This window comes from Podarcis pityusensis (assembly GCF_964106645.2).
Source record: "Podarcis pityusensis genome assembly, chromosome: 3".
NCBI classification, from domain to species: Eukaryota; Metazoa; Chordata; class Lepidosauria; order Squamata; family Lacertidae; genus Podarcis; species Podarcis pityusensis.
The window spans coordinates 89,405,159-89,429,474 of NC_138026.1; the positions used below are offsets into that span (position 1 = coordinate 89,405,159).

General features: G+C 42.3%; 1 protein-coding gene across 1 annotated transcript in view; it reads right to left on the reverse strand.

Moving 5' to 3' along the window:
- Nucleotides 1-24,316, reverse strand: part of ALK (ALK receptor tyrosine kinase) — a 586,654-nt gene that overhangs the window by 76,398 nt on the left and 485,940 nt on the right. The window contains exons 10-11 of the mRNA XM_081000090.1: nt 12,222-12,316; nt 9,281-9,406 (exon numbers count right to left, since the gene is read on the reverse strand). Of these exons, the coding sequence (XP_080856216.1) occupies nt 9,281-9,406; nt 12,222-12,316 (221 nt within the window). The remainder of the gene's footprint in view (nt 1-9,280; nt 9,407-12,221; nt 12,317-24,316) is intronic.

A 24,316-nucleotide genomic window follows, 5' to 3' on the forward strand; every position in this document is an offset into this window, starting at 1 on the left:
TTTCCTGTGTGGACCAGTCACTAAAGATGAGTTCATACATTAAGCATTTGTTACAAAGTGCAAGTGCAGAATCACACCCTCAGCTAGTTCCAGAGTCCAATATATAGAGAAGTTCTCGGCACAATTAAAAGGAGCAGTGCTAAAAAGGGGTTTGCTCTGAACTGGTCTGAAAATAGATGAGTCTGAAAAGAATGAATATTCAACACTTTTTCTGGAATTAGCTGACCTACCCATTAGGGAGATCAACAGGAGACTGCCAATCCCAAGATGGTCATAGATATAGCATAAATTCCATGGAGGAACAATTAAGACAATGGAACTTCTCCAGATGTATGCCTACATCATCTAATGTGGTGCATTTTAGCTGGTTCTTCGGTTGTGTGGGCTTTCAGGTCAGTTCAGGGACTCAGCAGAGGGAAACAAGATTTTATCACTCTCTCTCAGTTGCAACAGTAACTGTGGCTCTTTGTTTTAATCTGATTTGCTAAGAAGGAAATGCTACAGCCTGTGAGCTATCAAAGAAGCCAAAGATCACATTAGTTGTAATTACTTTTTGCTGGCTCTGATTGATCATTGCCCTCCAAAGGATTTCACCGTGGTGCTGATGCTGCCAGTTCACCTGCCAGAAGTATATAGACAGCCATGAAACTTCCCACCCTGGCAGGATCAGGCCTTTGCTTCTTGAACTTGTAGCTGGGACTCAAAGGACAAGATTTAGTCATGCCTTATCTAAGGTTCAGGAACATATTTCTCATATTTATTTATGCCTTATTTTCTGGCATGTCCTTTTTGTACATTGTACTTTTGTTCCAAGGACTTTGAGGTGGCTTACAAGGTGTGTGCCCCCCTTCCCCCATTTTATCCCCGCAAGAACCCTGTGATGTAGCTTTGGCTATGACCCACTAAGCTTCATGGCTGTGCAGTGGGGATGAGAACCCTGGTCTCCCTAGTCTTCTTGCAACATTGTCACATTACGACTTGTGACTGAACACTGGACTTCAGCCACAGAAAGGGTTAAAGAAAACAAGTAGGTTAAAGTGATGATGTGTGACGGAGCTGAGCATTTAATTTAATTATAAAAAAATATTTATGTACTACTGTGACATTTAAAATATCAAAGTGGTTTACAACAAGAAGGTTTATATGCAATAAAAACCGTGTGAGCATTGAAAATCAGAGATCATCAACCGACACTTATGAAAAGACGCTTTCTTAATTGCCTGCAGGAGCTTTGCAGTACAGAAATGTTTTCAGCAATCATTTAGAGGTAAAACTGAAGGTGGTTTCTGAATCTCTATTGGCAGAGCATCCTACAGATCTGGGCCAATGACATTGAAGGCTCGGCTTCTTGTTGCTGTCAAATTAGCCTCGCTAACTTGGGGGAGGACCAACAATCTCCACAATCAAATTGTAATATAAGCATTTAGGAGGTCCTTACAGCACGCTGGACCTAAATTGTTTGGGGCTTTGTAAATTAATACAAAGACCTTGAACCTGCCTTGGCTGTAGATGAGCAGCCGGTGCAGATGCTTTAACAGTAGTGTCCCAAGGTGGACCATCCCATTTTGCCCCCTGGGAAGATGCCGTTGCCGTTGCCCACCTCCCAAAGACTTGCTTACCGGAATCACATGGCTGTGACTTTACTGGACCCCAGAAGCTGCTTGTCCAGTAGTGGCAGCAGCAGGACAGGTGGGTGAGGTGCCCCCTGCCATGGGGAAGGTTAGGAGAAGCTGTGGCGGCAGTGAGATCTCACATGAGCTCCACAAGATCCCACCAGAAGCTACCACTTCTCCCCCTTCTCTGGTGGCGGGGGCAGAAGAGGGGTCCACAGGGGTGCCACCCCCTGGGATTCGGCTAACTCAGTCCACTTCATAGACTCTGATGGTGTCATATCATGATCCCCAACCAGCAGTTTATGCACTTAAATTAATACACTTAGGATTTGGTTGAACTACTGAACTCAGATATTCAAATTAGACTCAAAGTCAGTAACATACACCAATTTACATTTTAATCATCATAAAAAAGAGAGGGATTTCATTATAGGGGTTAGAGAGATGGATTAATATCAAAGACGTCCAGCTTCTAATCTACACTCAGCCATGAAGCTTACTGAGTGTGTTTGTGACCTTGGCCAGCCACTCAGCGTAACCTACTTATCAGGATTGTTGTGAGAAAAAAATGAGGGCGGCGGGGTGGGGGGAACCCTGTACACCCTGTTGAAGTCAGAGGAGGAGAGGTGGGCTTAAAAGGTAATAACATAAACTTTAAAATGCATTGTGAGAATTTGAAATTTCTGCCTCAGTACACTTTGAAATTAAACTCAAAGTGCATTTAATTTTGAGCTGATGATGCAGGATATTTCAGGTTGATGATGCACAACATACAGATTGCATCATTTATATCACAGATTACAGTAACTCGGGGCCCATACATAAAGTATTGTAGTAGAAATTTAGGGGGGAACTATGGACCTTTGTAAGAAATCAAAGAAAAGTTCTCTAAACTTCAGCTGTGCTTTTAAAATATGTATTCCTAATACTGACGCAGCAACTCAGAGCATGGTATAAAGTTAATCAAGTCTGTAAGGTGCTTTTGGTTATAGCACCGGGCATTTCCATTCATCGCACGCAGCAATGACAGTAGTGCTGGGTGCCTTATTGAAGAGGTACTTCTGATACCTTCTATACTGGTCCTGTTAGTAGACACGGATTAGTTGTTTGGTGGGTGGATCACCTCTTCCCCTCCAGAGCAGGCATGGGCAAACTCGGCCCTCCATATGTTTTGGGACTACAATTCCCATCATCCCTGACCACTGGTCCTGTTAGCTAGGGATGAGGGGAGTTGTAGTCCCAAAACATCTGGAGGGCCGAGTTTGCCCACGCCTGCTCCAGAGCACCAATGAAATGCAAAAATCTGATGTATAGAGATGGCCAAAGCTAACAGGTACTAGAGATTAGAAGGTTCAGTTAAGGCCAGTACACAGGAGGCAATACTAGGTCCTGCTTAACAAGTGGTGGGGAGGACTGGGGAGGAGTGACAGGGACTTCTTTCTCTTGCAAATGATGTTAGGTATGGAACAGGAAGGAGTGTTGGGTTAATACCCAGAGGGGGTCAAGTGAAGCTCTCTTGTGATTGGGAACCTATGCAAACAGCTCTATGTGTGGAGGACTCTTATGCAGTGAATGCATGCCAGGGGGAGGAGTGCAGCCTCCTGTCCTCTCTCCATAAATGCTTATTTATTTAATACATAAGCTGAATGTTTGCATGGGGCTACTCTCATTCCTATAACACGTAACAAGCTCTAACACAAGAAAAGAAGCCTGAATCAACATTTTCAGCCAATTTCTTTTTCTTTTTTGGACATTCCTTTGTGGGAGGGATGGGGGAGAATTGGTTCAGTTCGCATTTTGCTGTGAAACTACCTAATGAGTGCTGTCTGAAGCAACATGCAAAATGATCCCTCGGAATTCACATTTCTCTGAATTTAAGGGTGCAGTTCTACAGCCAAAGAAACTGTGTGCTAAAGAGTGTGCATAAAGATGCACAGTAAAAAAAGAGAGGTAAAAATAGCATACACTTTTTGTAATATTGGAATTTATTCTGTGTTTGCCAAATTCTTTTATTTTTGTCATTTCTGAATTCACTGACACATCCTGTATATTGCATATTTTTATTTCCAAAAATCTGTGTTTTGATGTTTTGAAAGTTTGCTGTAAGCCGCTTTGGGCACAGCTCACTGTAGAAAAGCAGCAGTCAGCCAATCAATCAATCAATCAATCAATACCAAAATGCATTATGTTAGAGGTAATTGCTCTGTGTGAAAGGCAACCCTGAATGCAAAAAATGTGTACATTCATAGAAATGTGCATTTAAATGCTGACAAACTCTTGTGAAGACTTAAAAAAAAAAAAAAGCAAACTCGTGCAGAAATGTTGTCCATCCCTACGGGGTTGTTGGGGAAAATGTGAGGGCTTTTTTGTGGTGTTTACTTTTATAACATTGTGAGGTTGAGTGCTGTTCTTCATTTTAACTTGCAGCCCTGCATGCTGCCTGGAATGCCCATTGAAATATGTCATATCATGTTGTCTTCCCATGAACATTCTTAAAAGTGTGGCCAGACAGGGAGGCTGCCTACAGAGCACCAGAGAGCAGCATGAACATTACTTTTTAATTAAGAAAAACCAAAACTTTGCACCAGTCCCTTACAACCCAAAGGCAGACTCCCTTGCCATCTGTACTTCCTGGAAGACATTCTAAAAAGCGTGGAAGTCTGTGGAAGTCTGTAAAGCAGCACAAAGCTTTAAAGAATTTTAAGAAAGAGAACAGAACTTGACCAAGTTAGTAATGCCATCAATGTATACTTCAAGGAAAAAGCCAACCCCTTGCAACCTCTGAATTTCTCCTAAGATTGCATAAGCTGCAGGGGAGAAAAAAGCTCCATTCTTTCATATGGAACAAAGAGGTCCATGAAAGTGGGAGTGGGGGATCTGGCACAATTCTAAAAGATATTTAGAAAGCTCATGAAATACTGCACACCGTGGTTTTATTTATTAACATTACTAGGGGCGGGAGGGACCTAAGAACAGGACAGAAGGCAATGGGAAAGACGAGGAGGGGGAAAGAAATCATTTGCAGAAATGTTCAGAGTGGAACGCTTTCCAATTCCAAGGCTGATATTGATGTGTAAAGTTGTTCAGGTACCAAGCAAGAGAAATCAGAGCCCTGGTCTGCAGCCCAGCTGGTAGACTCGTAAACGCACAACGGGGTACTTTCACTTATTTCTGGTGGTTGTGTTCTCTTCCTTGATGGCTGGATGCCCCTCATCATAGAAGTGACAGTTCTGCATTCCTGCCGGGGAGCAAGGGAATCGGATTCTGCTACCACTCTGCAGGGGTTGTCTGCCTCTGGTTTGAAAATAAAGCTAAAAGGGACGACAGGGGGTGGACCGTTTCTTCAGCACTGAATGATCAGGTATTTACTTCCTCAGCACAGCCTAATTACGCACCTGAAGCACAACACCAGACACCAACACGAAGATGTAAGGAGCAAAGCAACACCAGTTATTTTGTGTTTATTTATACAAGTGATTTACTAGTTGCTCTTCAGCCCAAGCTGCCAGTTTTTCAGAAGGATTAAAAATTAAAAGTACAGCATAACAGATATCAAAGCAGTAGAACACACCACAAGCAGAATAGATCCAATTCCAGTATAATCAAATTAAAAACAAATTAAAGAGCCTACAAGGCTAGGACAAATAAAGACGCTTTCACTTGGTGCTAAGGGAAAACAAAAACAGTGCCAGATGAACTGCGCTAGGAAGGGAATTCCAAATATGAGGTGCCACTGGTGAGAAGGCCCTGACTCCAGCCACCACCTGCCTCATCTCAAGCACTAGGATGACTCAGAGCAGAGCTTTAGATGCCAGTTTCAGTATCTGGGCAGATTCATACAGGAGAAGGTGATCCTTCAGGTGCCCTCATCCCAAGCTATTTAGGGCTTTAGGTCAAAATTGGAACTTTGCATTGCGCTTGGAAACCACCTGGAAGCAAGCATGTTTCAAAACTGGCATAACATCCAGTCCCAGTTATAAACATGCTGCTGTGCTTTGCACTAGTTTCCAAACAGTTCTCAAATGCAGCCCAATATTCAACACATTGAAATAGCCTAAGTGAGGTGAAACCAGTGCATGGCTAATTGTGAGCAGGCGATCTCTGTACAGGATTAGCCAGAACAGGAGAATTAGACTCAGCTAGTGGAATATGTCTTGAGCCCCAGAATCTATTGGCACCTCTGCAGATGGGGCCAGTTATTGCCATTCTTATCAATGGACACTGGTTCTAATCCTTCCACAACACACAAAGACCTGATTGTACTGCTCCTGGCAGCAGCTAGGCTCGAAATTGACAAGTGCTGGAAGTCAGCCAATGGGCCCCTCCAATGGGTGTGTGTCTGAATAATATTCAGGATGTAGACTTTACTGAGCATATTATGAAACATCAGAGAATAATAAAGGATGAAACAAAACATGACTGATTTGACAGAGTATGGTTCCCGTTGCTTTGCTACATGAATAAGAAGAGAGAAGGTCACCCATCCGTTAACACTTTAGAGAGGTAATCTGACTGTGGTTTGCTCTATAATGCTGGGTATCAGTGTAGTCTGCATTTTCCAGGGTCAGTGGACATCCTTTTGTTTTTACACACTGTTCAATTGATCAGTCCAGAACAGGTGGAACACCACATCCCAGTCCAGGCAAAGAACCCACCTACCCATTTCAGTGTAATTTGTATGGAGCGTTAATTTATTGGCTCCTATTCAAGCCATTACTGACTACTGAAACAAATCTACACTTCCACAGTTTCACCTGAATTTGATGAAAAGAGGAAACAGCTAGGTGTCATCAGCATACTGATGACAACACATCCAAATCTTTCAGTAACCTCACTCAGTGAGGAGTTTTAGTACAACAATAGTTCTCCAGCCCACCTTAATAAAAGAGTTAAAAAAACAAAACAGGAATGGAATCACTGCATAACCCTTATTGAGTCTCATTGGAATGATTGTTATGTCCATCCAGATTCCATCTTAAGAGTTTTAATAGATGCACACCATATGGCTTTAACGCCAGCCAACTTTTCCCTCCCTTCCCTGCCCCTTCTTAGTTTTGTTTATTATCAAAAGATGATACATATTTTATGATATTTTAGTTGGCCTAATAAAGGTACTGTCCTAATATGGAGGTGGAGGGACACGTGGTGATCTATGGAGTGAAGCTATTGGTGAGTTTTGCTTATCATGAAACCAACTGAAATGCTAAATGAAGCTGAATTCTCTTTGTCTGCCCACTCATTTGTGAACTCTATGCCCTCCTCTGGAAGCCAATAAATTAAGAAAATGCCAGCCAGTTTTGATTTGGCTACAAAGTTTGGTATATATTTGCATATAGTTAATCTGCAAAGGCCTTCCATCAATTACCACACAACCGAGATTGCAAATGTTTGAATGCCAGACTAGATGGGATATTAATTGCATGATGACAATTAACATGTCTAGTTTTTAAAATTTAACAACAGGAGCAGCCAAAAGTAGGAGATGGGGCAGCAGCAATCAGACGAGGATCAGGAATATGATACGCAGGGAGGAGCAGTTAACACTTTCCTGCACATCACAGCTCCCCAGCTGCTATTCACCAAGGAGAGAAGTTTCCATTAGCATCAGATCAAACTTTACTGGCTCCTTGGATCACCTTCTCTTTCTACACCCTCTAGACATCTGCAGCAGTGGAGTTATAAAGGAGCAGAGTTCAGAGAAGCAGATATGTCTATCTGCAATCTGTCTGCTGCAACAAGGAATAAGATACCTGAGACCAGCTGTCATCAGAGTCCCTTGTTCAAAACAGTACTTTACTGATCCGGCTCATAGTAAGTCAGGCATAAATAAAACTATGATTGTCGCAAAATGGTTCCCTGATATTCATGCTACATCAATTCCCACCACCAACACTACTAAACATTCAGGGTCAATTCTTATGACCTTTTCTGAGTGCGACACCCACAGCTTTTGACAGTAAGGGCTGATTAGAAACTGCATCTTCTGGCTACAGTTGTGAGAATCAGCTCTCCAGAGAGCCAATAAACCATCCTTGTAAGTTTTCCAAGGTAGCTTGCCTTCCTCCCCCCCCCCCCCCCATTTCCCCAATGTTTGGCACAGTAAATATAAATAAATTTGAGCACTTTAGGAACGAATAATGCCCTGACCTGCTTTATTGCCTCTCGTATTGGGGAATGGCAACTCAAGTGCAAGCTTTCTTGCTGCTCTATGCATGTTTTATACAGGACACGTTATAAAACCCACTCAGTGCAAGATGTACGGCCGTTGCAAGCTAATGTCAGAAAATCAAGCGCAGGACCAGGAATCTCCCTCCTTGTCAGCTCCATTGCAAACTGATTCATGGAACAACATTTCAGAAGTGCTTTTTATCTTTGAAAGTGCTGTACAAACACTCTAACTAATGAAAACAGCAGTGGGTGTTGTTAATATCTATGTTTACAGCATTTATCACGGCATTAATACATTTCCTTTGATATGCTAGGTCTATTTTTAAAAAAAAAAGACGCAGAGTGCAGCATGGCTACAGTAGGTCTACAAATTACTGGCAGCCCTCATCAGTCACCTGTATCTGCAGCCATCAGTTACTTTCAGAAGCATCACAGAACATCAGAAAAGCCACTACTACTATTACCACCCATCGGCACTGCAACTTTTCAATGTAAAAGACCCAGATGAGTCACCTTTGGACACAAGCCTGGCCAGCTCTTTCTGGGTGTCAAAGAAAACCAAGCCTTCACATTGTGATTAGGGTAAAAGTCTGCTCAACACCCCATTGATTAAGGCAAGGCAGTTGCATAGGCGAAGACCCCATCAGCCAGACTCTCATCTGAGCTGATGCAATAAGGTGTTCTGCTTACATACCTAACAGTTTTTATAGGAAAAAACAAAGTTATCAGAACCTGGTTAGCATGAAACAACAAGAAACTAGTTTTGCAGGAAAACGGCATTGCTAGTCAAAAACACTCAAAGGTTCCATGCTTCATCTTTTCATGTTTCGCCCGCCTTCATGCTGACTCTATTTTTCCATGTTAAGGGAGATGTGACCTCAGAGTGGAAACTCGAGCCCTGCAGACTCCAGGCCCATACATTCTGCTTCCACACGGGAAAAATACTGGGAAACTCCCAGTAGCTGACAGCAGTGCTATACCAAGGGGATGGACTACTGTACCACACACCAGAAAAGGCAATAAACAAAAGGAACGCACATGTGCCTTTCAGAGGCATTATGGGTTAGAGAAATGTATGCCAAGTTCATGGCAGATTGGATTAGTTATAGCAAGGATACAGACTTTTGATTTGCCATTGAGTTTCTCACAGTGATCAGTTTGCCTTCCTTCAATGCATAATAATCATCATCATCATCATCATCATCATCATCATAATTGGCATTAGGACACTTTTTTCTAATCATTTCTTTTCCAAAATAGCAACATTCTTGGTTTTGTGAAAATCCTTGCCCTAGCTGTCCAAATAAATACAAGAGATATTTCACAGCCCAAACACGCCAAATTTGCACGCTCTCATTTGCTGAAAAAAAGCCACATTGTTTCTCTTTTCATCACCCAATAATCAATAAAGCACTTTACTGTATTTAATGGAAGCTTGCACTTGTGAAGACTTCTGTCCACTTGGAATGATGATTCTCAGCAAGAAACCATTTCCCTACCTCCAAGGCCAACTGGTGCAGGATCCTGTGTTGGCCTTTCTGTAATCTGCCCTTCCCCCCTGCCTCTTTCAGTGAGCAGATTGCCTGCGTCCGGGCTGTTGTCTCGAGATGTCTTCTCTTCATTGACTGGAACACACAAAAAAAACAGCCTGGTTTATGACTGTGCAGATATGGCGTGTTGGCCCTGGCAAAGGGAGGACAACAACAGCTGGTGGTGGATCAAACTGGGCCAAAGGGTTTGCAACCATAACGCGTGATGGAGTTAAAAGGAAGGGCAGGCTGGCATCCATTGCTGCTGTGGGATCTGAAACAAATGGAGAGGAAAAAACAGGAGGGAAGCAGGGAAGAATACTTAAGATGCTAACAAGGTGAAAGGACATCAGCATGATTGGGGGTGGGCGGCAAATGCAGTGGCTGCTGTTTAATTGTCTACTTCCAACATGCATATTTAGCCTTTAAAACAGTGGAGTGCAATTCTTCTGCAGTTACAATGCAACAGCTACAAATAATTTAAAAATATATTCCCTTGTAGCTGCAGAAGCTCAAATTCAACTGTAGAGGCATTTGGCATTAGGACACTAGCAAATGGAATGCATTAGAAATAAGGGGTAGATTCACAGATGGCAAACGCTATAGAGAGTGGTTGTAAAACAGCGACAGAGATACAGTGAGTTTACATCAGAGGAGAAACTGGATAAAGGGAAATTTAACACACAGCATTACTGATTATCTCAATGGTTGGAAGATCAGGGGCAAGAAAAGACAGCTTAAGCCTAATGTCCAAGAACAAGGAAATGAGACAAAAGCACAGTAGTTCATGCACTGCTGTCACTAAACAGCCATAAATTTTTAAATATGGTGGCAATACAAGTAATATGATAACCCCAGTGCAAAAGGCAGTGGAGTATTTCAACTTTACAAACGTGCTTAGTGTAGTGCAACATTTCTGATAGGAACCAGCTCCCAAAGATTCATAAAAGCAATGGTCTTTCCAGTCTGGAGGCAAAGGATTTTTAGTAAGTTGCCGAGCCTGAAAGCCTTGAAGGTTAATCCTAGAGTTAAACTACCCTGGCCAGAGAGTGGTAGGATTTGGTGTAAGTCCCAGGATATTGGAGATAAATCACTCTTGGGGATACGACCCCAGTGTAATAATGCCAGGTATATGCAGGCACAGTGTTACACTGCTATATTTTTTATTTATTAGATTTATTAGATTTTTATACCGTCCTTCATCAAAAGATCTCAGGGCAGTTCACAAGATAAATCCAGACTAAATAATCTGGAGTAACCGCAGATCAGGTTCCAAAGGGCTCTTGTAAAACTGCCCAGCACTGCTGTACGAAAAGGCAACCCATTAAGGCTCCCATTTTACAGATGAAAGGCACTGAGGCTGAGATCATTAGACCTAAGTAGCAAGGGACAACAAAACTGTTGCCTGAGTGACCACTTCAATTTATTGAGAAAGCACGGCAGCCGCATCAGAGCCCAGAAGAGTCACCGGCTGGAAGAGACAAGCCATTGCCTTGACCCAAGGCGATGCAGACAAACTGAGATGGGAGTGCCAGACCCCAGGCAGCAGCTTCTGAAATGTATGTGTCTCTTCTCCTACAAGCACAAAGTGAAATGGCACCAGCCTACACCCACCTATATTATTATTCACACTACTGATACAACTCTGATGGCAATGAGGCCAAAGTAGCATCAGGGGTGTGGGGCAGGAAGAGAAATCTAACAGTGCAGTCCTATATAAGCATACACAGAAGCAAGCCCACTGAGTTCAATGAGCCTTACTCCCAGATAACTATGTATAGGATTGCAACAATTCTCTGAATTCTAAATCCTTTCCCGCCACTCCTCTCCTGGCTCCCAAACTAGCATTGCACTGCACTGGCAAAACAGATGGTGTAGATTAAACACTCCCATTGAACACCCTACCTTTGCCTGCTTTGCCTACACTGCAGCAATATTCTGGCTAACTCTGCTCTCAATCAAAACACAACCAGAGAGGTATATAATCTCCTGGGAAAATCACAGCAAGAATACATACGGTGCTACTGAAATTTCATAAATGTATGTTCATGATATCAGATTAACATTTGGCAAAACGGACATCTATTTTCCTTAAATACAATGAAAAACTTCACTGCATGACATTCTATATATACTGAAATCTCCCTTCTGTGATGAGCTAAGATAAAAATTTTTGAAAACGTTTTGTCTGGATTAACAGTTATCAGGACGGTTAGTATAGGAAGGAGACTTCTAGCAGATGAGAGCTTCCAGACTGCTATTTTGTGAGTAAAGATTCAATCACATCTCAACAAAAACACTAAGATTATATATATATTTTTTAGCAAGGAAAGCGACAGGAAGATACACAAGAAAGTGTGGGAGAACAATTGCTTGTCATGGCATTATATAACCTCCCTGCAAACAAATCAGAATAAATTTTCAGAAAATAACTGACCCTGTATAGTCTCCCTGCAAACGTTGTACAAACAGTTCAACAAACAGGTCACCAGGAAATGACCAACAGTTCTTTTTTAGCTTAGTTGATGTCGGGATTTTAAAATGTTGGCTTTGGTCTAAAAACCTTTTTTTTTCATTGTAGCTTGCGTAATGGAAATTTTATATTGAATTTTTTTGCCTGACAGCTGCCAAGGCTGAAGGCTAGTAAAATAAAGTTGATGACTGACTGATACAGTGCTAGACATTTTGGGGGCAACACCATGACTTGTACTGCTCTCACCTTGACCTGCTTTTCTCGGGGCCTCTTTGCACATGGTGTAGAAGTGCCAAAACAGGAAGCATGAGTGAGCTGCACCTACTTCCACACTTCTAGTGTAACAAGTGAAGACTTTAGTCAAAAAGATATGTATTTGCAGCACCCATTGTACTGTAGCAGGCTACACATTAAAAAGCTAATCATAGGTTCACTCACTTGTAAGATAGCAGTCCAGGCTGAGTGACACATTATCAAAAGCAATGATGGCTTCCGATCCAACTTTCCAGGATGTAACAATCTGAAGCCAAAACCTGTAAAGAAGAAGAGAAGTTATCAAATTCCGGCAGATGGAAATACCACTTACCACAAACGCATTTGCTTTTGATATACCCAGCCCAACCTTTCAAAGACAGGGAAACAGTATTGGCGCATAATGGGTATCCTGGTGTCAAACCAACCAACTGCTCCAAGGGGAGAGGAGAAGAAGAGTTTGGATTTGATATCCCGCTTTATCACTACCCAAAGGAGTCTCAAAGCAGCTAACAATCTCCTTTCCCTTCCTCCCCCACAACAAACACTCTGTGAGGTGAGTGAGGCTGAGAGACTTCAGAGAAGTGTGACTGGCCCAAGGTCACCCAGCAGCTGCATGTGGAGGAGCGGGGAATCGAACCCGGTTCACCAGATTAGGAGTCCACCGCTCTTAACCACTACACCACACTGGCTCCAAACATGATATACCAAAATAAGCAGTGGCATTATGTGGAAGTATGATGGTGCATATAATTCACCATGGGCAAAGAGTTCTTCATGGTGATATCCCTCAAACCAGCAGTGCAACAGGTGCTCTAACTCTGAGTGCAATGGTGATAAATTGCTAATTTGCCGATTTTCCTGGTGGACTATTGCTTCACTGGGAACTTTCGCTGTGTAAAGATAAGTATTTCAAAGCCAAGTTTGGAGGAGGCAAAATTACATCATGTTGGTCTCTGTAGTCTGTAAGCCTCACTTATTTATAGTAGGAAACAGTTAGATTGAGAATTGTGGTCTGACTGAGTAGTTCTTGGATCAATTAAAATGCCACTGATTAATCGGGCAGCAGTCTTTTTAAATAAGAAGTGTAACTAGTTTTTAATGCAAGTACTTACAAAACCACAGCTACTTTGTTTCTGCTGTAATATGCCTTCCCAAAAGCATGGAATAATTGCTTGATGTTGGAATTAACTATGGGTCACAAAGACTAGAAGGAGACCATGGAAATGATGCTCCGGGCAGTGATCAATCAGGATGAATCTATGAAACAACTCTTTATGGTCAAAGGCACAACTCAGATGGAATATATAGCTGCTGAGGGTAGGCTTTGTGTGCTCATTAAAAGAATATGCAACCTTTGAGCTGAAAGGGAATGGTAGGGTAGCCAATGTTTGCATAAGTACTTAAAAATGGTGCCAACAAATTTAATCCTGATGAACAATGACCTACAGAAAGATCATGACACTTTCTTTTATCCATAGAAAATATGGAGCCTTTATACTGGTGATAAGCCAAAGACATGAAGTTGTAAGATTATAGATAGACGGAGCCATATATTTCAGGTCTGCGTCAATTTCACGTGTTCCATTTTTATTTAAATAATTGTTTTTACTCAGCATGTGTGTGTGTGTGTCTGTAGAACTTTTTTCTGGGGGTACACAGGGGTACGCATATCCCTAAACATTCTGTGAATCTTTGTACTTCTATCCATTTACTGTATTTATTTTCCCCAATTTGAACTATAAAATGGTGCATTTCTTGAGTCAAAATGAGAGTACCTCTAAACATTTTTTTTAGAAAAAAGCACTGTATGTGTGTGTGTGTGCCTTAATGTACTGATTTATAAAAGCATTTTATCATAAAATATATTTTAATGCATTTTGATAAACCCTTTTTGAACTGAAAAGTGCACTGCAAAAATTCAGAGAAGTGCAAAATCCAAAGCATAAATACATTCTGAATCACACATTAGTTCAGGAGGTCCTGATCAGGTCAAATCCATTCAGAATTCAAAGAAAATGGATTTCTCAAGCAGCCCTAGTAAGGATATGCATTCATCTCATGATGCAAGTCTAACATCTCTGATACCAGAGCCAATTAAGATCTACCAGAATATTACCTTTGTAAAGGAGAGTTTGTTCAAAACAGAAATCCATGCCATTGGACATACTGGATAGTTTTCCCCCCACCCCTTGCCAATTTACATGCCAGTTTGGCACAGTGGAGAGCTTCCAAGATCCCAAATATGCTTAAGAATCTTGGAGTAACTCCTGCAACTTATTCTTAGCTGTGTACTGGTGGTGGTTTCCCCCCTCTTCTGCGCTGTTTTAATCCATCCATCTTCCCTGTTGTTGCAAGACTGATCCCCTTATGAGAAGTCAAGAGGCGCATAGGACTGGGGAGGGGGGGACTAGAAGCATAACAATCCTGCTAAATGATAAATGGAGGCAAGCTTAAGAAAAGCTGGTCATACAAATTGCCTGCTAAATGTGATGGGTTAATACCTGCCCTCTGTTATATCTCTACAATCCCCATCAAACTGATGGACTAGCCTCATTAATTCCAGCTGAGCAGCTGAGATGTAGCAGATTGCACAATTTGTTCATCTTGTATTTAGCAGATTTCTTATGTGGTCAATTGGGGAGCAGTGCAAGGGACTCTGGCTTTCATTCCTCAAGACAGAAACACTGGATTCCTTTTCTATTCTTGCTTTGGACTGAAAGATCCAAAAACTACATGGAACTGTGGGAAATCGATAAGTATAAATCTGCACCACTGATTTCAAATGGGACTCTATTTTTCCTCAACGGGACTACTAGACCAAACTAAGCATGACATTAAAGACACCTGTGCTTGTAATGTGTACATTTTTTAAAAATGCGAACAGCTACCTCATGAAAGTCAAAGCAAGGTCATCGCCATGTTGGGTGGAGAGCGAGACCTTAACCAATTCCTATTTGCCATGATCTCAATGAATACCCCCTGCATGACAGAAACCTCCCTCCAAATGCTGCTACTTGCACTGAGCAGAATATTCTTATTGGCACCAATGGAATATTTCCTCTTAGTGCAAATAACAGCACCCACGGGGTGATTTTCACCAAGAGTTAACCACCCATCCCCAGCTACCATGCCCCCAGTCTTGCTCAGGCCTTCCTGGTGGTGACTACTTGCATTTCAAAAATATATATATTAACTGCAAAGTCACATTTAACATCACATTTAGTTTGGCCATCGGGCTTTAGCTACATCCCCACCCCCAAAGAATCAAAGCTTCATATTACAGGGGCTACTAGGACTAAGTGCACCTGTAGCATATAGAACAAGACTGAAACCAGTTTCCAACAGTATTCTACTTTTGCATGAGACCTGTCAAACTTTATCTTGCAGCAGCTGCCTGCCCTTCAAGTCCTCCAAGGATAGGGGCCTTACAATAAGCAGCTCTTGAGGCTAGTGTTAGAAGGAAACACCCCCACCCCAGGTTTGGCGTTGCCAAATTTAAAATTATACTATGAAGCAGAATGCCTTGTATGGCTGAAAGAATGGATCACTTTGGAAAAAGCAGATTTATTAGAACTGGAGGGCTATAACAACAGGTATGGATGGCACTCCTACCTCACATATGATAAGATCAAAGTCCATAAAGACTTCAATAGCCACCTAATTAGAAACACGTTATTTAAAGACTGGAGCAAGTACAAAACGAGACTGGAGCCATGGTGGCTCTCACCTCTAGAAGCCCATGCCATGAAAAAATAAAACATGAATAAGGAATGGGCAACATATAGAGATTTGATAAGGGAAGATCAAGGTAAACTTAGAAGAAGACCATATGAGGAAATAAGGCATTATGTCTCCGACAGATGGCAATATATACAACTTGGAAGTGCCTTTAACTCGGACTTGAAGAAAGGCTTTGCTAAAGAGAATTCATTAATGCATGAAACATTATTAAAAAAAACAACAAAAAATTACTATCTAAAATGTATAACCTTTTGCCAGATTTGGATATGATTGATGAGGAAGTGAAAGAGACAATGATTAAATGGGCGCGAGACTTCAGCCACACAATATATTTAGAGCAATGGAAGAAACTTTGGCAGGAAGATATAAAGTTGACCACCTGTAGTACAATAAAAGAAAATTTCATTAAAATGTTCTACAGGTTGCATTTAACACCAGTCAAATTAGCAAAAATCTGTAAACAGAAATCCAGCCTCTGTTGGAAATGCAACAAGGAAGCTGGGACAACAATGCATATGTGGTGGAGTTGCACCCCAATTAAGTACTTCTGGGGAGAAATACATGAGGAGTTGAAAAAATGCTTAAAATCCCATTAACGAAAAAAACAGAGGCTTACCTACTGGGCCTTTTAGGAAAAGAAATACTGAAATAAAAAAAAAAAAACTTTCTTATATGCGACCACCGCAACTAGGATAGTAATAGCATCTAAATGGAAAGCTAAAGAACTACCTACCAAGGAGGAACAGATTCTCAAATATTTAAAATTGGCTAAATTAACAGCATCCATACGACAGCAGTCAAATCAAAAACTAAAAAATGAATGGCAATGCTTTGATGATTATATGACAAAATATTGCTCTAAAAAAGACATGCTAATATGCTTAGATTAAGAATGTAAAAGCATCAAAACAATAAATTATCAATGACATATGTATGTATGTATATAGAGAAAATAAAAACAACCAGAATGCAATGATAAGGGTAAAATTGATTCTAGAGAAGACGAGTAGCGGTGGAGGGAAGTTAAACAGGGTGGTGGGTTTATTTTATTTTGATTATGTTTTTTCTTTTTCTTTTTTGGATATTGTATAATGATTTAATGTTTCTTTTCTGTTATGTATTATTTCTTTTTTTTATTAAATTGTATGATGGAAAATCTAAATAAAAATACAAAAAAAGAAAGAAAAACAGAAATACACTTCCCATGTGATACTTGCACACTGGGTGGGGTTGGGATCTTTGGCTCATTTTTTTTCTATTTAATTTGTATGTGTGTCTGCATCCATTCTTTAAAATCACAATAATTTTTTTAAAATTACAAATCTTTGGATTTCACTGAAGCAAGTCAATCAAATTGCTAGTAACTAGCTTCAGTAGTTTTCTCTTACGGGGCTGATCTAAGAAATTTGTAATTATGTTTATCATGTGCAGGGGGTGGGGAAGGGTAGCTTCAGTATGACACAGAGCAGCTGAATTTCTCCTGATCCACTTACTAAGGATGCCCTTAAGACTTCCAGACAGTGTTACCTGGCCTCACCTGGAGTTGCTGCCTATATTTTGAAATGTACTGAGGCTCAGCCTCCAAGGCCTCTAATCTGTCTGATCGGTTACCAAATGATGACAGGGTGGGATAAGAATTCTGGCCATTAAAAAATTATTATATTAAAATCAGCAAGAAAAAGCACAGTACCGAAATCCCTACATGGGACAGAAAAGAAGGCAGGTAATTTCAACAGCCAACGCCCCTACCCTCAGCTTTTGCTCATAAAACAAAAAAGCATGGAGGGGGCTGTACTGTTCTATCTCTTGATGAAGAGTTCCAGAACAGCGGGACCACTTATGAGAAGTCCCTGGTAGAAGCTAACCTAGCCTTCTCCCAAGAAGGATTTGGAACAGGAGCTAATCTGTAGATCTTAGATGTGTGCATGTATTTGGAGGGATCATGGGACTGGAAGGGGAGGAACATGGGTAAGAGGAAGTTCTGGAACAGGACAGGAACCCCAGTAATTAGACCGTAGCCTTTGCTCAGAGCTTTGCTGCAATTGTAAGCACAATCTCCAAGAAATAACTTTGCCTCTTGGAAAAAGAAGGGATAAAGCCTGCAACCCTGGTTTTCTCACTCTCACTCATTCAGGGAGTGTTTGCATGCCTTTTTGGTACAGTATTGTCATAGGGTACCAGAGTGTTAGGAAATGGAGGCAATAAATAGTAGTATTTAGATCATATTGGGGATATGAAGGGAAAATGCAAGCTGCAGAACTGTGCCAGGCAATAAATTCCTGGGTTAACTTATGTAAACCACCGTGGCAGGCTAGCTAAGCACAGTGCCATTAAGGAATAATGGGCAACCAAGTACTGAGCCATTAAGGGCCATTGGCGATGCAAAAGAACTGACTGTCCCCGTCCCCCACTGAGGAGTGGACAGAGACAGGAGAACTGGCGGGTTGCCAAGGTGAAGGGGGCGTGATGTCACAGAAAAATGCGTCCTTTTTGAAATCTAAAGGTTGTTCTGGGAACAAGAAGGAGGAAGTAGACAGAACCATGTTGGCAATGGCTGGAGGAGGCTGCATCAAGAGCCATGACTGACTGCTGCTTTGGACCTGAGCTTACTGAAGGAATGAGAGGGTGACAAGAAACACTCTTGGGGTATACTGTTCTGTATCACCTCCATGGAAAACTCTAGGTGTAAATATGTGTACAATAAACCATATTTCTTAAAGCCTCTGCTGTGCCTCGATTTTCCCAATGGAAATAACCTTGGGGGAGTGCCCGGAATCCCCTGGAAACTTGCTACAGCCTGGCAGAGATTGGCGGTGGGGTGGGGTGCACAATCTTTGTAACAATATGCTTGAAAAGCGAGGATTCCACAGGCATAATAGCTCCCAGGGTAAATTTAAAAAATCAGTGACGAAGAATGGTGAATGATAAGCTGTTACGTAGCTCTGGAGCGCTGCCAGTTTATAAAATGGCAGTGTGGTTCCTTGCGTTCTGTAGATTCCGGGAAGTGAGACGCCGAGCTACTCAGGCTGTGGCTTTGGGGATCTCACCATCGTCAGCTGTTAAGTTGGCAGCCTAACAGGGAGGATTTGGAAGCTGTGGTGAACGCTGAAAGTGCTGAGACATGAGGCAGGAGTGGCAGAGTTACAAAACATACATGGCAGCACTTTGGAAGAGAGCCTTCCATTCAACATTGATAGCTCAGTGTGAGTGCATGCAGGAAAACGTAATCCCGGAGGCTACAGAAATTCCTTTCCCCTCTATCCACAGTGCATCAATGTCCTTGGATCTGACTTTGATTGTTTTTATTGAAATGGCTCCTAAGAAAGAAAAGGTAGTCGTGCCCCAAAGGCCCAGAATCAGCATAGCTTCATGTGATCAGTAGTGTAATGACAGGGCTCCTGCAGGGATTTGCTTTCTTTCTAGGCAGACAGCAAATGTCTTACTAGGCAGAAAGGGGAAAAAGGAGGGGGGAGAATATTCAAACTACCTGCTGAATAATTGTAGAACCGGGAAAAGCTTAATATTTAAGCTTGAAATTGGCCTTGGGTGAAATCCAGCAACTGTTCAAATACTGAAGAGCAAAGGATGAATAAAACCAGTTCGTGTTTTTCCCTCCCTTCCTTTTTTGCTGTTGCTTGTTCAGCATCAAGTCACAACTTCTTCAAGCAGTCAGGGAGCCTTATCAGGGATACTTTTTGTTTGGCCTGTTATTTAAAGAGGTTTCCATCCATGAGCTTTGTGTACAGGTTTGTAACTTCCTTTATTCTTGGTTTATTTTAGTTGTCTATGCTGAAAGGTCAATTTGCAAGGTTTTGCAATGTGCTAACTGCTGAATTCAAATTTTACATACATCTAAAATTTCAAAATTTGAACAAAAGTGTTTTTTTTTTAAGCCCATAACTCTATGCCCACTTATCTAGGAGTAAATGGCATTGCACTGAATAGGACTTAATTCTGAGTAGACATATATAGGATTGCACAGTAAGCTAGTCAATCCAAGTGGTAGTAAAAAAAAAGTTACCCTAAAAGCGCCTAATTAAAATACTTAAAATTAATAAAAATACCAAAACCTTAAAACATATCCTCTATCAGTATAACTCCCTGCTGTTAAATGTCAATCCATGATATGAATTTCTGTGCTGAAACTCATACTGCTCCCATCATATGGTCTGAAGGCACATGCAACCACCACCTTGCTGAAACTAAGCAAGTCTGGATCTGGCAGGTGCCTGGATGGGTATCTGCCTGGGAGCCACATTTATGCTACCATGGGTTCCATGATGAAAGAAAGATGGGGTGCAAATGCAATAAAATAAATAAAAGCGTTTCCTAAAGTATGTTTCTGAATCACCAGTCTGGGTCAAGAACTGGAGTCACCACAATGACTGCCTTAGCTGAGATTCTGTTTAGCAGTCAGAATTTCAGAAAGTAGTGCTGAGACAGCCATCAACTGAGAGTGTATGTGTGCATGGATTTTTTCTGCATGCAAGAGAGAGAAAGCAAGCCTGTCTCCCCGAGCTGCCAGTTTGAGAAGGTGGTGGAGGGGATGACAACGTTGCGTGCATGATGTCGCGATGTCCCAACATCACATGCATGACATCAGGATGACGGGAGGAGCCAGGGGTGGAGCTGAACACAGTGGCCGCATGGTTTCAATGGGCAGTGGCACCTCCTCCTCCTCCTCTTTCTCTTGGTGCTGCCACCAGAGGGAGGCTTCTTCATTCCTCCTTCCCCTCCATGGTAGCAGGAGAAGGAGACAGTCACTGCAGCAGCAGCATGATAGGCTCTGTGCTTTGCCTTCACACTCTTTGGACATGGGGGGGGGGGCAAAATGGCTTAAGCCCCCTGGAACTGGCACCCCTGCCTCCACAAAATACAGTGGAACCCCTGTTCTCGAACCGCTCCATTCCTGAATGTTTCAGCTCCTGAACATTGAAAATCTGGAAGTGTTCTGGTTTTCTAACATTTCTCGGAACCCAAACATCCGATTTGGCTTCCGATCTGCAATAAGCCTAGCTGTCAGCCAATCGGAAGCTGTGCCTCAGAATTCAAATGTTTCGGAAGTTGAACGTCCTTCCAGAACGGATTATGTTCAACTTTCAAGGTTCCACTGTACATAGAACTATAGAGTTGTAGATTTGGATGGGACCCCAAGGGTCATCTGGTCTAACTCCCTCTGCAAGGCAGGAATCTCAACTAAACATGCACATGTTCCCCATGTGTCTACCTTTTCCATTCATTTCAAGAGAAGGGACGGCAATGTATTCACAAAGGAATGCTTATGCGGAGGTGTTGGATAAATGAGGAAGCTCTTGCATATATGGGTTGGGGTTCAAAGAGCCACTTTGGCTCATGTAAGGGGCTTAGTGCAATTTCTGATTCCCCCCTCCTGAACAGTCAACACTTGCCTCTGTCCCATCCCATGCTATCTTACAAAACAGGGTCTTCTGTTTTCAGAAAAGCAAGTTTTGAGAACCACAGAATTCACCAACTAGGCTTCATGATTCTCTGAATCCTGGCCTCAGTGCATACCGAGACTCAGTGCTCAGGGGAGGTTGCTGAATTTGGCTGGTGAAAGTCTGTAACACTAAAGAAACATATGAATTTAATTTTAGAACTGTTGTTTACAGTCTGTATTTAGTAGTTCATTTGCTCCTAGCTGTGGGCTGGCAGGGAACTTTTCCTCCAGAGTGGAGACCTCAGCTGGTAGTTTTTTGTGTGTATAACCTTTTGGCACCTTTCCTTTAATAACAGTTTAGGCCCTGAGGCTTAGGGTATCTTTTGAGCAATTTAATGCTGGCTTGCAGGCACATCAGTCAGGATCATGCAGCTCTCCTTAAACTCCAACCCAAGAATGGCTCCATAATCATTACAATCAAAAATCCATTAAAGTCAAGGATGGCTATCAAAAGGGAAACATGAGAGTCACTCACATACACTCAGAGTGAGATAATCAAGAGTGACTCAGAGACCTACAGAGATAAACAGAGAGTCCTGCACACACTGTTCCCCAACTTTTAAATGATATTTCCCTGAATGACAAGGACTGTTGCTATCTTGTGTGATTATTCTCAGCCTAGCTCTGGCCTAAAGTGCCTTGGCTTGAACAACAAACTTTATGAGCTCTGACTGCAGTCTGGCTGGAAATTCCTATTTGCTACTGAAGCACACATACAAATGAGAAGTGACACCCGTATACCTAGCTGAAGTGAATACAGTGAATAGAGATGTCAGAGTCAAGTTCTGTCACAGATGGAGGGCTTTCATTCAGAAGTGAAATTCAGTAGGCCTTTACAATCCTAACAAGCTTAGAGTTAAGGCCGAGCCAAAAGCGGGAGGCTGAGCGATTCCCAAAAAACTTCATACCCCACCTCCCATGAAACAAAATGTAACCCCAAGTTCAGCAACTGGGGCAGGCCCATGTAGACGGGGCAGCTGGGTACATTTGCCCTGGGCCCCAGAAGGCTAAGTCAGCCAGTGGGGGCACACCAGGGGCCTGCCAGACTTATACTGCTATGCCAAGAACAAGACTGCTACCCCGGGCCTCACGCGGGCCTGAATTGGGGGCTGTAAAACAAGGCAATGCTTCTTATTGATTCAAAGTAAGGCCAGAAGGGATTAAATTCAGTGATTTAAAACCACCTCACTTTTTCACCAGACTAAATTGACCCTAGTCAAAGCAGAGACGGGACCAACCCAAAGTGCGTCCAGGTAACACCTGCCTTGCTGCCCAGCAGTTTCCCTGCCTGGACTGACAGAGCTGGTCTCATAGGTGGTGCTGAAGACTGATTTTGAGGAACTTCAACATCCATGCCAAGGTGACTGGTTCAGGGGTGGATCAGGACTTCATGGCTGCAATGACGACCATGGGGCTATCCCAACATGTCACTGGCCCAACACATGTGGCAGGCCACACTCTGGACTTTGTTTTCTCAACTGAGCAAGAGAGGATGATCTGAAAGTGGGGGATATTGACATAAGTACCTTGTCATGGTCAGATCCTGTTAAGACTGAGTACATACCACCTAGTATTTCTCTGTCTCGCCACCATTCCCCAGGATTTTAAATCTAATGTAAGCTACCTTGTAGAGTCAATGAGGTATCTGTATATATACAATGTCAGTATATATATGATGCGTTCATCAGTTTATGTGTGTGTCTCCAAGTCCACCTCCTCCATAGCCCCTGAAACTGTGTACCCTCTTATCCGATTCCTTCCTTTCATCTTCAGCTAGCTTTATCTTAGCCCAGCTAAGCTTCAGACACATTTCTAAGAGTGATCAATCCAGTAAATTCCCAGATCCAAGGACCATCTAAAGTTTTCCCTCTAAAGACCAAGTAGACTTACCTTCCCACACAACAAAGACAACCTGATACAATACAAACCCCCCCCCCTAAAATCACACACATCAAACTTCACAACCACAATGTTGCAATTATCTTAGAAATGCCAGTGATAAAAAAATAATGCAGGAGTTTGAAACAGACTAGCCATATGGGAATTTTGTGGTTCAGAGCCATGTCTCACTTTTATAGGCTTTCTTTAATTCCAGCTATAGGAAATGATTCCATTTGAATTCCATTTGCCTTAAGGGTAATGAGTGGCGATATGCCCCAGTTCCTGCTAGTTTCATGCTACGCTAGGCTATTAATGGAAAGCATTAAACAATGACTTTTATTTCTCCTCACTTCGGAGCAAAATGTGAGTCCAGAAAAGCTGCTGTTGCTGTTGCTGCTGCAGCACTAATGCTCACCAGGAATAGAAGTAAAAGAGCATTAGTGATGCACCTGCATGCAATGGAATCAATTCCAACTGGACTGCTGTCACTGATGTGGGAAATAAGACCATTAAAAACAAAGGAAGCCCATCAATTTTGCACATATATTGTTTTTGCCTTGATAAAAAGGATGCAGATATTGCCAATGTGTATTCCCCTGGGTTTGCTCCGTGGGAATCTGCATTGAAACTGAATTCAGGGAACTGCTTCACTTGTTATGATTTTCACAGGGAGTAATGTGATTCTATGCAGGAAAAAGCAACAGCTACTATGAAGAAAAGGAGAATCTGTCTGATTCCAATAGGCTCAGCATGTTGAAATAGACAGAGTGTAAGGAAGACAACTCATCCACTCATCCTCCTTGCCCCAACGAGACTGCTGTTATGCAAGGGGGAGAGCAGGGACAAGGCTGTTGGCCCTGCCTCCATCCGTCACATGCCCCTCTCACTGCTTCAGCAGACCCCCATGCACTGGGGGCTGAATGCCTGGAGCAGGAAGGCTGCTCTACTTGAGTTGGCTCCCCAAGTGATACCAAACTCTGATCTTCCAGGATCTACACGGTGGAAGCCTACCAGAGTACTGGGCTGCAGGAATGGAGAAAGAGATATGCAGGAGGGGATGGGAACAATGGACTCCTCCTGGCTCTGCCACTCATGTAATAGTAATCACATGGGAGTGGGAGGGGCGCAAGTAAATAGGACTCATAAATTTCCAGTGCTATCCTCCATCTCTCTCCTCCAAAGCAAAGGAAGCACCGTA